The sequence below is a fragment of the Talpa occidentalis genome, unplaced genomic scaffold (assembly GCF_014898055.3).
Source record: "Talpa occidentalis isolate TD23 unplaced genomic scaffold, MPIMG_talOcc4v2.1, whole genome shotgun sequence".
Classification (NCBI taxonomy): domain Eukaryota; kingdom Metazoa; phylum Chordata; class Mammalia; order Eulipotyphla; family Talpidae; genus Talpa; species Talpa occidentalis.
The window spans coordinates 121,428,467-121,446,562 of NW_026555331.1; the positions used below are offsets into that span (position 1 = coordinate 121,428,467).

General features: G+C 45.5%; 1 protein-coding gene across 1 annotated transcript in view; it reads left to right on the top strand.

Annotated features, from left to right (window-relative positions):
- Positions 1-10,011, top strand: part of LHFPL3 (LHFPL tetraspan subfamily member 3) — a 524,102-nt gene extending 514,091 nt beyond the window's left edge. The window contains exon 3 of the mRNA XM_054692518.1: positions 9,821-10,011. Coding sequence (XP_054548493.1) covers positions 9,821-9,867 — 47 coding nt within the window. The 3' untranslated portion in view covers positions 9,868-10,011. The remainder of the gene's footprint in view (positions 1-9,820) is intronic.
- Positions 10,012-18,096: the final 8,085 nt, after the last annotated feature.

The window sequence follows — 18,096 nt, forward strand, 5'->3', positions numbered from 1 at the left end:
AATCCAAGGCCTTTGATATGGTTGCCAACGCCCACGTTTTCCATTCTGGGAACAATGCCACCGAGCACCATGGCCACCCTCCCCCACCCAAGTGAGGAAGTGTGTCTGCTGGTTGTTGTGGAGGCAGGTCCTGTGAGGGCAAGAGCCAGAGGACCAAGATGTCTTTCTCATCCTGGCTGCATGCCCTTTCCCTTCCGTACACTGTCATCCCCACCTTTTTGTACTTTTAAAACCTGTACCTGTCTTACCTCTCTTGTCCCCCTCTCAGAGCAATCACACGTCTCCTTACAGAGGGGCTGCCCCAGCACCTGTATGGAAAGGTCTCTGTGGAACTGGTTGGCCCTGACTCTGTCCTTATGTCCCCAACCCCATGCAGTGTTTTTCAGAAAATACAAAAGAGAGTGAGCTTTCTTGTTAAGGAGGTGGGAGACACACCTCCAATTCCCCTCCTGATGCCATTAGAATACTCTTCTAAAGTACCAGGGAATTGAATTCATCAACTTGTAACAGGGTGGTCCCCAGGAAAGGGGGAGGTTCCCTGATATACCATCTGGGGATACACTCTCAGAGGGCAGTTATCAGGGCTAATTTGATTGCTGTTTTGGAAAAATACAGGTGAACAAAAGGTAATTTCCACTAGGCAAAATGTTTTTTCCACTTCCTGTTCTTTGCTGTTTTGCTGTGTTCCGGTGTTAAAACCGCCAAGTTTCAGAATCAGATGAAACTTTTCATGGTGAAGGCCTGCGGCAAGGTCTCCATCAGCCCCAGAACCTGGTGACTAAACTAGATTTCATGACGCCGATTGTTTTCAAAGGGCAGGATTTTGCAATGGCAGAACTCTCTGTTCTGAATTAGGCTCTTACTATTGAGCCTAGATCTCTTGAGATTTTTCTTCCAATTGCTGACCTGAAAGAGACAGGCATTTTTTCAGGGAAAGCAGTTGCATGACTTCACTTCAGTCCCCAGAACTTCCCAGGAAGGGCTGTCAGTTTCTTTCCCTGTCACCCAGCCCTCCTCCCTTGTGAGGACTCAGGAAGTGCAGGAGCCCTGGGGAGCCCCAGCTATGACAGTGAGACCACAGGTCAGCCTTCATCATACTCTCAGAAACGGAAGTATGGGCGTGTGCTATGTTGCAACAACAAACCAAGGCACTGGAACAGCAGACCCTGGGGGCTGAGCCTTAACCAAGGGGGAGTTCCAAGTACCTTGAGTCCCCCAGGAACTGCGTCTAGCTCAACCAGGGGAAAGTCAGCAACCAAACTTGCTGATGATGTAGAAGATGTCAAGGGAAATAGTCAATGACTAGTCAGCATTTCTTCACGGTCACACAGCAGGAGTAGCCTGCAAAAGGCAGCCATTGGCAGCCTGGCTTACTGCTAAAGGAACAGAAGTTGGGTCAGGGTCCAACAGCCAGTGAGTAACAAAGTCAGAACTGCCGCCTGTAGGTCTTTCTGTTTGTAGAGCTTTAGTAGTTTGCAAACACTCTCATGTGTTTAATTTCATCTAATCCTGAACTGAAAGCAAATATTTATCCTTCTCCAATAGAAAAGCCAAATGAGGACTGCTCAGTTTCCTCATCTGGGAGAAGACTGCTTTGCTAATGAAATTCTTATTAGGATTAAATGAGTTAATAGCTTTGGGATTCAGGAAGACATATTAAAGAACACCCCTCATCCCTTACAAAGTTCTGAATAAGCAAGGGATGGGCAAGAAGGAAATCAAACAAATGGCATCAAAATATCAACTTGATCATTGACAAATTTTTATTGGAGGCAGTGGTTAATTATCGTGGGAAAGCAAATCCCAGCATTAGATGGGCTACCGACATAGGCTGGGGCAGGTCTCCCAACAGGGAGCTGTGCCTATAAGCATGCCCTGGGGGAGAACAGAGCCAGTAGCATGTGCTGGACTATGCCAGCTGCCAAAGGAAGAGAGGCATTGAGCTCGGGCTTCTGAGGTTTCTAGCCCACACTCCTCACTGAGAAATTGCTTCTCCTTCTCCCCCGCCCCCCACAGCCTCTTGTTCCTCCCCACTCCCAGGAAGCAGTGAGTCAAGAAGGGAGAGGTCAGAAGTCTTATGCCAGAAGATTTTTTAATTTTGCGTGGAAGAAAGCATCAGGGATAAGGAAGAATCTTTTTGTACCCTAATAAATAAATACATGTCGAGCATTTAATAGTTGGTATAATAATAAATGTTTGCTGTTACAATTATTATTATTATTATTATTATTATTCTGACTATAACCTATAACCCATTAGTCATACCAGAGACTGCTTTGCCTTCATCACTGTGACTCCTCTAGTCACGTCGGCCTTATTAGACATGTGGCCTTGGGGATGTTACATTACCTCCCTAAGCCCCTTCTCCTCCCTGCCATAATGATTGTGTGTACCGGGTCACTAGGAGGGCTACATGATTTAAGTGTAAAGGACTTTAGCATGATGCCTGAAACATAGTAAATATGCAGTTCATATGTGATTATTAGTGTTATAAGAAGAACTTGTGAGTCCAGTGCAAAATAAATACAAACTTAAGGCTGAGACAGATTTGACTTATAAGAGACACATAAAAGGAAAGATGAACAAGTCTCTACTACAATTAAAGTAATCGCTTCCACAATCTAGACACCTGTAAGCAAATCCCTGGGAATGCGGCCAAACCCTGTGGGCCCTTGGCCAACACTTTCCATAAAATGAGGAGAAACTCTCAGTCTGGTGTTTGTGTTGGGAAGATGATGATGTTCTTAGGCTGGGAGCTCCTTAGAAAAAGATAACTGTTATTATGTATATCGACCAAAAATGACTTAAACTAGTCATGCAATCTGCAAGCCCCTGAGTTCCAGAGGATAGACACTCAAGGAGGTCGTCTTATTCTCTGCTTTGTCTTTAGCATCCAGCATGGTGTCTGGCACATGCAAACACTTATGAAATATTTCCTGAAAAATGGATCTGGTTGCCCAGCAATGGGAAGATGGTGCCTAAGGGAGTGTGGTCTGATTCCTGTTCCAGAAGTAAGGAAGGCTGACCCAGAGCATTTGCATAATCCCTGACTTTAATCTTATTTAGGGGACAATGAAGGCTGGAGTAAGGGGAGGGGCAGAAGGAGGAAAGATGCTGAATACTTAAGTAACCCACTGAACTATAGATTGCTGTTTATTTTTCTTCCAAAGCCTAGTAGGTGTTACTTTGAATATAGGAACTTTTCATGCTAAGGGTATCTGATGCAGAATGAGATGAGAATGAAAGATGTGATATGTCAACAATCAGTGCAAACTATAGAAATACCCTCTTTGAGACAGGGATGGATGTGGGACCAGATTTAATCATATTTTATCTCAAAGTCTCAGGCACCCAAAGAAGCTACAAGCATACCTTACATAATAGCAAAAGACTGAAAACAATACAAATGTCCATCTACAGGGGAAAAATACACAATAAAGGTACTGAAAAATAAAGAAAGAGAAGTGGCTCAGTGTATTAATTTGATCTCTAGTAGATTTCTTTTTAAGATTTCTTTTTATTTAATTATACATATAAGAGATGGGGGGTAGGCCAGAGGTGTGGGGCTGGGGGGGGGCGGGGTGAGAAGATTCACCAGAGACAGATTGGGAAGCAGAACAGCTGATCTACTGAAATATACTGCTGAGGGGAGCAGGGGGCAAGACAGGAGAGGTCTGCTCTCCTGCACCATGTGGGTCAGCTTCTTGGCAGGGGATCAAACTCATGCCACAGTGGCTGGTGATAGCTTGGTAGTGCTGAGACTTTAACCCCTGCTCCACCAGGGAGGCTGTTTGGAGTAGATTTATTTATTTATGCTTACAAGAGGTGGGGCACAAGCCAAAGATGGGGTGGCGGGGAGAGGTGGTGAGAGGATTCATCAGAGACAGAGTGGGGAGCAGAACAGGCAGACTGACTGAAATACACTGCTGAGGTGAGCCACGGGCAAAACAGGAGAGGTCTGCTTCGTCATATGGGTTTCCCTCTGGCTGGCGGGGATTGAACTCGTGCTGCAGAGGCTGCGGATTGCTTCATAGTGTGGTGCTTAACCCCTTGCGCTGCCAGGGAGGCCCCTCTGGAGTAGATTTTTAAGTGAAAAAACTCCGTCTCTGGTGAATTTTCTCACCCCCCACCCTCTGGCCTGTACCCCAGTTCTTGTATGCATAAATAAATAATTTTTTTTAAACAAATTGTTTCAATTGCTGAATTTGGGGACAATTTGTTATGCAACAGTAGAAACTAGAACAGAAGCATTTTTTTTCTCCCCCTGCCACCTGAATCTTATCAAGCCTATGGATATCATTCTGATCACCCATTTGCAGGTTTAAGGAACATGTTAAGGGGTCATGACACCATAGAAATGCAATAAAAGAAAATCCAGGTGTGGGGGCCTCCCTGGTGACTCAAGGGGTTAGGCATCAGCCCTATGAGTCAGTCCCTGGCTACTGCGGCTACTGCCGGGAGTTCCATCTCCAGCCAGAGAGGTTGCCCATGTGGCACAGCAGACCTTTTCTGTCTCCCCACTGCTCCCCTCCGCGGTGTATTTCAGTCAATCTGCCTGTTCTGCTCCCCACTCTGTCTCTGGTGAATCCTCTCACCCTGCCCCGGCACCTCTGCCCTACACCCCAGCTATTGTATGCATAAATAAATAAATCTTTAAAAAAAAATTCAGAATGTGGAAATCTTCGCAGGAAAAAAATGATCTCACTTTTTTTTTTAAAGATTTACTTATGCATACAGAAACTGGGGTACAGGCAAGAGGTGCGGGGAGGGTGAGAAGATTCACCAGAGACAGAGTGGGGAGCATAATAGTCAGATTGACTGAAATACACTGCTGAGTCAGGAAAAGTCTGCTGTGCCATGTGGGTATCTCCCTAGCCGAAGATGGATCTTGTCCTCAGTGGCTGTGGATAGTTCCATGGGCTGCGTCTTAACCCCTTGCACCACAAGAGAGGCCTAAGGCTCTCACTTTTCAACAAAAAAGTTACAAGACTTAATTTCTGTCACTTTTCTCCTTAACAAACATTTCTTTCTCTAAGCAAAAAAAAAGTTGCTAGAAGAGAAAAAAAAGAGGACAAGGGAATTTGTGGGTTAAAATATTTGAGAGATCAACCATGCAAATTCAGTGTGTCAGCTTTGTTTGGATACTGGTTGAGACAGATCAGAACAAAATATTATTCATAATACTATTGAGAAATTTTGGATTCTAGTGGAATATTTGATGGCATTAAAATTATGGTTAACATTTTTAAGTTGGATAATGTGATTGTGGTTGTGTTTTGTTTTGTCTTAAGAACTTTTATCTTAAAGACATAGATGTTGAAGGATATGCATGAAAAATAGGTTTTTTGTCAAATAATCCATGTGTGTTATGGGAGTGGAGGTGGATGGGGTGGAGGGATTTAGATGATATAAGACTGGTTGTGGATCAATAAACTTTTAAGCTGGGTGATGAGGGCATAGAAGCTCATTTTACTATTTTTTTCTAATTTTGTGCGTTTGAAAATATCTATAATAAAAAGGGTTATTTGGAGGGAGTTTGCATAGAAACTTTATTCTTCAAAATATTTAATTCACTTAAAAAATTAATTCCCTTAACAAGCATTCCATTCAACATATATTGAGTACTCACTGTATACCAGCACGAAGATAAATTATTTTTTTAATTAATTTATTTATTTATACAAGTACTGGGTACAGTCAGAAGTGTGGGAGGGTGAGAGAATTCACCAGAGCCAGAGTGGGGAACAGAACAGGCAGACTGACGAAATACACTGCTGAGGGGAGCAGCGGGCGGCAGGAGAGGTCTGCGCACCATGTGGGACCCTCACTGGTGGCCAGGGATGGAACCAGAGCTGCAGAGGCTGCGGGCAGCTTTGCAGCCCAGCATTCAACCGCTGCGCCACCAGGGGAGGCCCCCACTAAGATAAATTCTAAGTCTATAGAAATCAATCGGTAATGATACTGCCTTCTTGAAACTCATGGTCTAGTGGCAAAGAAAACATGTACACACATAACATATAAGGAAAAAAAAATACTAAGTAACACAAAAAGGAACAGGCTGTCTGTCTAGGACAAAGTTTCAAGAGAGAGTTTATCTTTGCAGAATTCAATCCCAACCTACAATTTAGATGTTTTTCTCAGCATCTACATCCAACCCTCCCAGAATATAGCATGCTAGAGGTTTGAACTTGTGTAGAAAATATAACCCTCAAAGTACTTGAAAAACTGTGTTGTGATGACTACAGCTTTGCCAACATAACACAGAGGAGGGGACTTCATGTATCTGCTTCACTGCCGTCTTAGTTTGAGCTGCCATAACAAAATACTATAGGCTGCAAGATGTGTGTGTGTGTGTGTGTGTGTGTGTGTGTGTGTGTGTGTGTGTGTGTAGAAGCAGGCAGATCTACTGAAATACACTGCTGAGGGGAGCAGTGGGCAAAGCAGGAGAGGTCTGCTGCGCCATGTGGTTAGCTCCCTGGCCCCGAATCAAACTTGGCACAGCGGTGATAGTGCTGAGACTTAACTCCCAGGCCACCAGGAAGGCCCCTGGATCACTTTTCTTTCTTCCCAGAATAAGAAAACTCTTCTTCAATACAGTGCATTAGTATTTTCTTTCATGAATCATTCGATTTCATTTAATACCTTTGCGGGCACACACACAGAGAAAAAGAGAAGTTTCTAGACTGTTTCAAAGAACTGTACTACTCGTGGTCTATTAGAATATAAATTCTGGGCTTCCCTGGTGATGCAAGGAGTTAAGTCTCAGCACTAGGAAGCTATCTGCAGCCACTGCAGCAGGAGTTCGATCCCAGGCCAGGGAGCTACCCACATGGCACAGAAGACCTCTCCTGACTCACCCACTGCTCCCCATAGCAGTATATTTCAGTTAATCCACTTGTTCTGCTCCCCACTCTGTCTCTGGTGAATCCTCTCACCGCTCCCCGCCGCCCACGTCTGGCCTACACCCCAGCTCTTGTTTGTATAAATAAATAAATCTCTTTTAAAAAATAAAGAAAGGGCCCTCCCTGGTGGTGCAAGGGGTTAAGACCAAACCTATGAAACTATCTGCAGCCACTGCAGCACAAGTTCGAGCCCAGGCCAGGGAGCTACCCACATGGTGCAGCAGACCTCTCCTGACTTGCCCACTGCTCCCCTCAGCAGTGCATTTCAGTCGATCTGCCTGTACTATTCCCCTCTCTGTCTCTGGTGAATCTTCTAACCCCCCAAACCTCTGGCCTGTACCCCAATTCTTGTGTGCATAAATAAATAAATCTTTTATAAAAAAAAAAGAAACATGTTAAAGAGTGCAGCTAGACTCCACAAAACTTGCCACCTGGCTTGCCAGACTGAGCTACTCAATGGGCTCTTCATGTGATCATAAGAGCCTTGTCCACAAACCACCTCTTGAGATTTCTTGATTACAAGTTAAATTTACACAGAATTCAGGATTTCTATCTGCTTACTGAATTTCAGTAGAAGTGCAAGATTTCCGTCTTTCTTACTGCTTATATTTTTTTTTGCCTATTCTGTTAAGATATACAACATGACCTGTGTCCTTGGGAAGTGAATGCCTAATCTGGTTATCTCATTGCTGTGACAGGATCTAAACTTATTTTACTTTTATAAAAATCAGCCAGAACTGCATAGTGTATGTTCCATTTATATGAAAGGCCCAGAGAAAGTAAAGCCATAGAGATAAGTGTTTATCAGTGATTGCTAGGGCATGGGGAATTTGGGGATAGGGGACAGAAGAAATCAAAGTGGGTATGGGGTTGTTTGGGAGGTGATAAAATGTTCTAAAATAGTGGTTATGGTTGTACAACTGTGAATATACTAAAAACCACTAAATCATACTTTTACATGTGGATTATAAATTATGTCGTAATAAAGCTATTATCTTTTAAAAGTCTTGAAATGCACAGGCAACACTGAGGAGGTTGTGTCTGTGGCTTTGTTCCACCTTTTGTCAATGAAAAGAGAAAGCGTCTCACCTCTTTTCCTATCTGTCCTTACACACAGTTTCTCTTTGGAGTCTTTTTTAGTATTCTTATAGTTAGTGAGCAACAGTTAAGTTAAAACCACACTGAGACCTTGGTTACAGCTTACCCTTGTTTTCAATCCACAACAAACATGACTAATGTCAGTCATGGCTCAGTTCAACCACACACGTGGATTCAGGATGTCTTGGACATGTGCTGGGGCCTAATTGGATCAGCAGTTTTAGCTCTTTGGAGAAAGAATAGTTGGTTAAACTTGGGCTCCAGGACTAAGATGTTGGTGAAAGTAGAAAAAAATTGTTGGTGACCTAGGGATAGAAGGTTGCTATAGAAGGAATTCTGAAAGAAAAGGAACTTTCTGGCTTAGTCTGAAAATACTGGCCAAGAAATCCTGAGAAGAACAGATTTTGAGTTCTGTATCCCTCTAATCAACTTCCAGTCAAGCACCCCAGTTCTCCCTAACCGCCCCCATCTCTGACTTCCATAGGAGTCCAAAGCTAAAGTCCAGGGCTAGGAGAACTGAGAGAGGGGACTGTAATGAAGTGACAGCACAGGGGCAAGTAAAACAAAAATACCAGAACATAAGACAATTCTTCCTTGTCACCTAGTAACAAGGCCCTGTGACAGGTAATTTTTAAGTATCACCTTGGCTGGACCATAGTGCTCAGGTATTCAGTCAAGTGTTTTTTTTGGGATGTTTCTGTAGGGGTGTTTTTTAAATAAGATTTACACTTAAGGGCCTCCCCTGTGGCTCAGAGGTTGAGCGCTGGGTTGCGAAGCTGCCCGCGGCCTCTGCAGCACCGGTTCGATCCCTGGCTGCTCCCCGGCCACCAGAGGAGGGTCCCACATGGCGCGCAGACCTCTCCTGCCGCCCGCTGCTCCCCTCAGCAGTGTACTTCGGTCCTTCTGCCTGCTCTGCTCCCTGCTCTGGCTCTGGTGAATTCTCTCACCCTCCCGCGCTTCTGACTGTACCCAGTGCTTGTATAAATAAATAAATAAAACAAATCTTAAAAAAAAAAAAAAAAGATTTACACTTAAAGCAGGAGATTTTATTTATTTTTTTAAGATTTACTTATTTATGCATACAAGAGCTGGGGTACAGGCCACCTCCCTGGCTGGGGATCGAACTTGTGCAGCAGTGGCTGCAGATAGCTTCATAGTGCTGAGATTTATCCCCTTGTGCCACCAGGGAGGCCCCTAAAGCAGTAGATTTTAAAAGAAGCAGATTGCTCTACATAATAAAGATGGGCCTCATCCAATCAATTGAGGGTCTGGATAGATCAAAATGTTGACCTTCTCTTAGCAAGAGGGAAGTTTGCCAGCAGACTACCTTTGGACTTCATCTGCAACAAGACTCTTTCTAGATTTTGGACTTAAACTGCAATTGTTTTCTGAGTGTCCAGCTTCTCATCAGATTTTAGACTTGCCAAACCTCTATAATAGCATGAAATAATTCATTGAAATAAGTTGGTACAGCGGTTAAAGTCTCAGTGCTATGAAGCTATCACCAGCCACTGAGACATGAGTTCAATCCCTGGCCAGGGAGCTAATCCACATGGCGCAGCAGACTCTCCTGTCTCGCCCGCTGCTCCCCTCAGCAGTGTATTTCAGTTTATCTACCTGTTCTGCTTTCCACTCTGTCTCTGGGGAATCCTCTCATCCCCTGCACCTCTGGCCTACACACCAGTTCTTGTATGCATAAATAAATAAAAATAGATCTTTAAAATAAAAAATAAGTTCTTTTCTCTATATATGCACATCCTACTAGTTCTGTTTCTCTGGAGAACCCTGACTAATACAGGCCCATGTTTCTCCCTCTTCAGGAGTGTCTCATGGAGCAGAACAGAAGTATAGCTGGGATCTCACTTAAAGGAGACTAGAAGACAGCAGTACATGGTCAAGAGCTTCCTGGGTAGGAGCTGAGACCAGTACCAAGACTTAGTAAGTAGTACTGGTGGGACAACCAGAAGAAATCCTTATGTCTTCACCTAGAAAGAGGGAATGGGGCACCTATACTTCAAAGTCATACTGATGACTGGTATACCTTGGAGAAATGTGGATTCACTGAAATACCAAAGCAAATGCTGCCTACTGTTGGAAGTCTCATGTAGAAAGTGTTTCTTAGAGCAAGAAATCAATTCCAGGTTGACTTCAGAACAAGCCTTTGAAGTGGTGATTTCTCATTTCTCATTTTTTATTCTCTCTGGACAAAGCTAATCCAATATTCATGAGGCAGGGGCAGCAAAAGACAGCTCCACAGTCAACTTCTTGGTTCACCTTCAGATTGTGATAGCCGGCCTTGAGGCTCTGCTAACAAATAACAAATAGCAATTCTTGAGAGTCTTCATGCAAATAGGATAATATTTGACAGTCAAGTATTGACTGAAGTCAATAACATTCACTTGGTCATGCTTACTGCAAACTGTAAACTTCTTTGAAACAGATGTATGCATACTCTGAAATGAGAGTCACATTGGTAGAAGATGTAAGGAGAAAGGGGTCAGAGCTGCCTGTGAGTGGAGTTACACAGAGAAAGTATGGAGGCAGAAATGAGGAAGCAGTGAGCAAGGCAAAGACCTAGGCTAAATGTAACGAATTCAGCCAGAAAGCTCAGTCTTTGTCCTGCCTTACCTCGAAGTCTGACCAAAGTGGGATGGTGGATGCTCTCATCTCTGAGTTTCTGAGAAATGCACTGTCCATGATTCTCTCTTTTCTGGAACTATAAGCATGTCTGTACAACTGAGGTGACTCTCCAGTTAAATTTATTTTATTTTATTATTTTTTTTAATAGAGACATGTTTTATTTATTTGTTTGTTTTGTTTATACAAGCACTGGGTACAGTCAGAAGCGCGGGAGGGTGAGAGAATTCACCAGAGCCAGAGCGGGGAGCAGAGCAGGCAGAAGGACCGAAGTACACTGCTGAGGGGAGCAGCGGGCGGCAGGAGAGGTCTGCGCGCCATGTGGGACCCTCCTCTGGTGGCCGGGGAGCAGTCGGCAGGAGAGGTCTGCGCGCCATGTGGGACCCTCCTCTGGTGGCCGGGGAGCAGTCGGGGATCGAACGGTGCAGAGGCCGCGCAGCTTCGCAACCCAGCGCTCAACCGCTGCGCCACTGGGGAGTCCCTCTCCAGTTAAATTTAAAGGCAGACATTATTTGGTGATGAGGTGGGGGGAATAGCCTATCCTTCAAGTTAAAAAAAAAAACAACTTAGCTTTAGGCACAAAAGGAAGTAAAACAGAGGAGTCAGTGCTCATGAGATAGTTGGAAGTACTGAAGGTACAGTCATGGAGGCCAGGGCCTTCTGGAATGACTACCTAAAACCATAAAACTGACCCTCCCCCCATTCCCAACCTATAATTTCTACCCAGATTAGGACAGAGGAAGACCAGGAAGCTGTCCCTGAATCTACTGAACTCATGACCTCAGTCTTGTTTCTTTCTGCTTTTGTTCCTGGCTGCCGGTCGCTTGGGTCTATCCAGTCTTCTCCCAAGTGGAAAGGCTGAATTTACTACTTCCAGACACTGTGCTGAGCAATGTACAGACAAGATCTCATTTAACTGTCATGACAATCTTGCAAGATGGTATCTTAGTTCTCACTTCACAGATGAGGCAATGGAGGCTGCAGGAAGTTACAGTTAGGAGCTGGATTTCAGCCCAGCTTTGTTTGCCTCCCAGTTCTGAGCCCTTCGCTCGTTTTCGTGACCTTGTGTCATTTTGCATCCCCAGCACATAGGACAGAGACATTCAGAGGAGACCCACAATCACTGTGGGTGTACTGAGGAGACACCTTGTAGACACTGGTCTCTGGGCCAGAGCTTCACGGGATGCTCACTCAGGGGCGGCTGTAGGACCATTGACTCCACCCAGAGGGCCCCTTCTCTGTATGTGTATCATTTCTGGGACATTTCTTTTTGAAAATGAACTTGATGGTAGCTTATGGTTTCACCCCCCAAACCCCACAAAATTTCCAGTAAACCCCAAATTGTGTAGGTTGGAGGGAAGAGATGTTATTTTTGGCAGGAATAGTTTGTCTGGTGGTAAGCTTCCAAAAACATTATAAAAGTGCTTTTTAACATCCTGTTTTTTCTCCTTTTGTTGATTTTTAAGCATTTCTTCCCAAGCAAGGAGTTATGCAACAGTTGAAAGTTGTCAAGCTTTTATGTTACTGGTTTTTTTCTTTGGTTCCTTTTCTATGTATCTGTGTACCTTATCTGCTTTGCACTTTAAAATCAGGAATTGAAGTGACTATAAAGGTTTCCAAGAGTGGTCCAGAAACCCATGGGGCTGGATAACAGTCTCCTAAAGCAAAGTGGCAAGTTAGCTAATTGCTGGCTGTCCAGATCAGACATGACCTCTTGTCCATGGGTGGGTGATGTGCCAGCAGCCAGGCTTAGGGTGATCTGGGCAGGGCGGGGTGGGGTTGGGGGGGTGGGGGGCTGGCAGCTGGGAACCAGGAGGTTGGTAAGCCTCCCAGCCCCTGGCAAATCTGCATGCTTTTCTCTGGGCTTTCTCTGACGATGTCTCATGGTCCCACCTAGTAGCCACTCATCCTCTAGTAGGCGCTCCACCAAAGCTGCTCTTGCCTGAGTGAAGCCGCCCTTGTAGGTTCAGCCCCTAGGTTCAGATTGCATACTTATGTACACTCAGGGATGTGTACCCCAAGCCCATGCTCCCAAGTGCCTCCTGCATTAGCACAATCAAGGTTACAGGTGCTAACCACAGAGACCCGCAGAGTAAAAGCCTGACCAATCTTCATTTATCCTGCTGTGGGTAAGCATTGAACCTGGGAATAGAGGTGTCTATGATCATTGACCCTAGCTCTTCATGAATAAAAAATTTCAGATCCCAGGGCCTCCCCGGTGGCTCAGCGGTTGAGCTCTGGGCTGCGAAGCTCTGCAGTGCAAGTTAGATCCCCAGCTGCCGGGCGAGGGTCCCACATGGCGCGCAAGACCTCTCCTGCCGCCCACTGCTCCCCTCAGCAGTGTACTTCGGTCCTTCTGCCTGCTCTGCAACCCGCTCTGGCTCTGGTGAATTCTCTCACCCTCCCGCGCTTCTGACTGTACCCAGTGCTTGTATAAATAAATAAATAAATCTTAAAAAAACAAAAGAAAAGAAGTACTTAAAAAAAAATTTCAGATCCCAGAGCCTCCCTGGTGGCCTAGGGGTTAAGTCTAAGTGCTATCACCCCTAAGGCCTCAGTTCAATTACCAGTCAGGGAGCTAACCCATGTAGTGCAGCAGACCTCTCCTGTCTCACCCACTGCTCTCCTCAACAGTGTATTTCAATAGATCAGCCTGTTCTGCTCCCCACTCTGTCTCTGGTGAATCCTCTCACCCCCCTCCCCTTGGCCCCGCAGATCTCTGTCCTATACCCCAGTTCTTCTATGCAAAAATTAAGTAAAATCGTTAAAAAAAAAAAAAATTTCAGATCCCTATACCTTTCTGGGTGTCTTCAAGAACTTCCATTTCTCATTTCCCAAGAAAAGTCAAAAGTCAGTCTGATACAGGGGTTAGCAGTGTAAATAACAGAAGCAGATCGTTTCATCCAGTTCCTGATTCTGCTTCTTCCTAGCTATGTGTGTGTAAGGATCTTGGGCAAGTTCCTTAAGCTCTCTCTAACTCTGTTTCCTTATTTGTAAGGTGGGGATGATAAAGCACCAATTTCAGAGGGTTATTGTATGAATCAAGTAAGTTAGAGCAGTCACTGCTGTGGAGAAAATGGCTGATTAAGTGTAGGGGCAGGACAGGCCACTGAGCAGTTTTCTATGATTCCATGCAGACGGGGTAAAGGAGGAAAGAGTCCTGGAGCCCTCAGTGGCTTTTCAGGCTTTTATTGGGATTTACCAGGAACAAGGCAGGCAGAGGTGCTGGGGGCGCCGGGAGGCTGACATGCCTCCCAGCCCCCAGCAAGTCTTTACTCTTTCTGGGCTCTCCGGCCTTCTCTCGTGTTCTCTCCCTTCTCTCGTGGTTCTGCTTCTCTGCTTCTTCTTCTCTTGGCTTCTGCTGGCATCCCTGTGATGCCACCCTTAAAAGCCCAGTCTTAGCCCAGGTGAATCCCATCTACCTATGCCCACACCCTATTCCAGGTGCCCGCCATCAAGCATGCATTTAGGACCGCAGGGTTCTGTCATCTATCCTAATGGCGGGAAGGCAGAAAAGCCTGATACTTTTTACCTTACCCTACATCAAGGTTGCTGTTCTTATCATGAAATACTTTTGTCTTGCACTGTAAATTAAGTTCCGATTATGTGATTACATCTATGAAGATCTTTCTAACTTCCAGAGTGGTCACGGACTCAAAGTCCTCATCTTTGTGAAAGATGGTGGTAGCAGTGATTCCTTCAAAACAATCTGCTCCCAATGAGCAACATTTGCAGTCTTTTAGTTAGGGCATATTTGCTGCCTCTTGTCAGTGATTAAAGTGCAGCGACAAAAACCACAGGTTAAAACAATCTAGCTTTCCATTAAAACCTGTGAAATCCAGCTTTCCATGTTTCCTGCCTACTAAGGTGGTCTGGGAGACATGAAACCTCAGTCCAGGCCTTGCCATTAACTAGCTATGTGACATGGGACAAGTTACCTGACTTTGCTAAGCTTCAGTTCTATTTTTTATTTTTTTTTAAATTATTTATTTATTTATTTATTTATACATGCACTGGGTATAGTCAGAAGCGCGGGAGGGTGAGAGAATTCACCAGAGCCAGAGCGGGGAGCAGAGCCGGCAGAAGGACCGAAGTACACTGCTGAGGGGAGCAGCGGGCGGCAGGAGAGGTCTGCGCGCCATGTGGGACCCTCCTTCAGTGGCCGGGGAGCAGCCGGGTGTCTAACCGGCGCTGCAGAGGCTGGGGGCAGCTTCGGATCCCAGCGCTCAACCGCTGTGCCACCGGGGAGGCCCTGAGCTTCAGTTCTAAATAGTAAAATGAGGGGCCTCCTTGGTGGCGCAAGGGGTTAAGCACAGCAATGTGACATTATCCACAGCCTCTGAAGCACGAGTTTGATCCCCAGTCAGGGAGCTACCCCCATGGCACAACAGACCTCTCTTGACTTGCTGCTCCCCTCAGCAGTGTATTCCAGTAGACCCACCTGTTCTGTTCCCCACTCTGTCTCTGGTGAATCCTCTCACTCCCCACTCCTGTACCCCAGTTCTTGTATGCATTAATAAATAAATCTTTAAAAAAATAGTAAAATTAAAGGCTTGAGCCAGATCTGAGATGTGGGTCTTAAACACCAGGGAAGCCTGCACAGCCTCAGAGAGCTGATGAATGACTGCGGTCAGGTGTGAAGCCTTGCCTCCTAGCAGTGAAGCCAGTAGAGGCAGGGGAAGCGCACATAGGAGAGGCAGCACCAACAATTTTTTAATGGTATCCAAGACCTACTAGGGGGAGCATAGCTGTCACATTCTTATTGGAACATACCTGAGGTGGGGGGCAAGTTACCAGGAGAACCAACTAAGTGATAAGAGGGTTAGAACCTTTACTCCCACCCACCTGACCTCCAGGAAGGGGAGAGAAGCTAAAGATTAAGTCCATCACCATCAGTTGATGATATAATCAATCATGCTGAAGTAACGCTGCGGCCATAAAAACCCAAATGGTTGAGGGCTGGTGAGCACCTGGAGATGTGGGGAGAGCATGTCTTCAGAGAGTATGGTGGCTCCGTGCGCTTGCACTCCGCCCTGCCCAACATTCAGCTCCATCTGGCTGTTCCTGAGTTACGTGACAAAGCAGCAATCTGGTAAGTAAATTTTTTTTTTTTTCTGAGTTTTATGAACTGCTCTAGCAAATTGAATCCGTGGAGTGGTTTGTTGGTCAAAAGCACAGGTGACAGGGTCTCCCCAGTGGTGCAGCGGTTGAGCTCTGGGTTGAGAAGCTGCCCGCAGCCTCTGCAGCGAAGCTGCCCGCAGCCTCTGCAACGCCGGTTCGATCCCCGGCTGCTCCCCGGCCACCAGAGGAGGGTCCCACATGGTGCGCAGACCTCTCCTGCCACCCGCTGCTCCCCTCAGCAGTGTACTTCGATCCTTCTGCCTGCTCTGCTCACCGCTCTGGCTCTGGTGAATTCTCTCACCCTCCCGCACTTCTGACTGTACCCAGTGCTTGTATAAATAAATAAATCTTTAAAAAAAAAAAAGCACAGGTGACAACCTGTACTTGTAAGTGGCATCTGAAGCGGTGGATGGGGAGCGGGCAGAATTGAGTTGAATTGTAAGATACCTAGCAGGTGGCGTGTGACAAATGCTTGGTGTGGGGAAAAGCCCACACATTAGAATTGGGAGCAGAAATATACCTGGCATCAGAAAAATCTAGGTTCTAGAGTCCAGCTGGGCTATTCACTCTTTGGGTAACCTTGAGCAACCCACTTAACCAGTGTCAGTTTTCCAGTTTTTCTCTAAGTGTTATAATTATTAATAAATTTTATTATTTAATTTAGACTAATTTAAATCTGTTAATCACTTTACACATTTGAGTTATTGAATAAATTTAATTATTTAAGTAAATATAAGTGCATTGGCACCTAAGTCAGTTTTTCATTATCGTTAGTTACTGTTATCAACAATTGAGCGGTGTCAGCTGATGGGAAGAGGGGGTGGCAGGGGGACTAACATGGCCCCCTAGGCTGGCTCTGGAAAGGTAGCCAGGTGGACCCAGCAGATAAGGCAAGTGAGGATCTGGTTCAGACAATTATCATTATCTCCAGGGAACAAAGCAAGCTGGGGGAATAACTATAGTTGATGAGCCAAGTTCCTGAAGCAGTCATGAGCATTTGACTAGTCCTGAGCCTTAGACCCCTGCCAATGGGGACTGTGGAAGGCTGGCCAGGACGCCATTTAGCTGGCTAAGAGCAAGTCAGGGCAACTGAACTCAGCTATGGGGTATGTAGGGTAAGGAAAAATGTCAGGCTTTTCTGCCCTCCCGCCATCAGGATAGATGATGGATCCTTGCGGTCCCGAATGCATGCCTGATGGCGGGCACCTGGAGTAGGGTGTGGGCCTAGGTAGATGGGATTCACCTGGGCTGAGACTGGGCTTTTAAGGGCGGCGTCACGGGGACGCCATCAGAAGCTGAAAGAGAAGCAGAGAGCCCAGATAGTGAAGACTTGCTGGGGGCTGGGAGGCCTGCCAGCCTCCCGGCCCCCCAGCACCCCTGCCTTCCATATGCCTGCTGAACCCCAATGGCAGACCTGCAAAAAACCACTGAGGACTCTGACTCCTCCTTTGCCCGGTCTGCTGGATCTTAGAGAACCTGCACTGTGGCCAGTCCTGGCCCTACAGGGTAGGACTTGAATCCTAGAGGGAAATCAGTGCACGGGAAAAATTGAATGAACTAGGTCATTGCAGGGGGTAGATTGAATAGAGGAAGAAAGGGAGCAAAATGTGTGATGTGGAAGACCTTGCGGCCTCTCAGCCTCATTGTGACCCCTGACCACTCAGGGCCACCCCAGCGCTCAGCCTGACAAGCAATGTGATCCTCCAGTGTTCAGGGAGGGAATGGTCAAAAGCGGGCAATATGAGGGAGAGAGGAGCAAGAACATTCTTTAGCGGCAAAGAGGGCCTGAGCTCAGACAAAAAAACTTATCTGCCTAGATGCACATGTAGTTTGTTCTTGGAAAAGAGTTCCAGGTCTATCCCCGCTGTCTACTTAGTTTTTAAACAATTGCTGATGCAAAATGAAATGGAAAGGTTGGAATGAAAGAACAAATAAAATTACTTGGCCTGCAGATTTTGTGGAATTTCCCCAAATAGTTTACCAACCATGAAATGTTTAAGACTCAAATTGGGTTGCTTTGGTTTTGGGTATTGTTTTGTTTTTTCACTTTTGGTTCTTTTTAGTTTAAAGCAACTTTGGATATGTGAACCCTGTTATAAAGTAGGTTACAAGGAAGTTTATACTTCAAATTTCCTGTCAATTTTCCCCCATCATTTGTTTGTAACCACGCCCTGATCATATGAAGGGAGAAAAATCAGTATCTGGGCTGGATGATAGTTTCATAGTTGTTTTTTAATTTACTCATAAGGTTTTGATTTACTTTTACAACGCTCTATGGTATAGTTCAAAATACCTACTTGTTTTCCCTGCAAATCATTACGTGATTCTGGTCTGATCT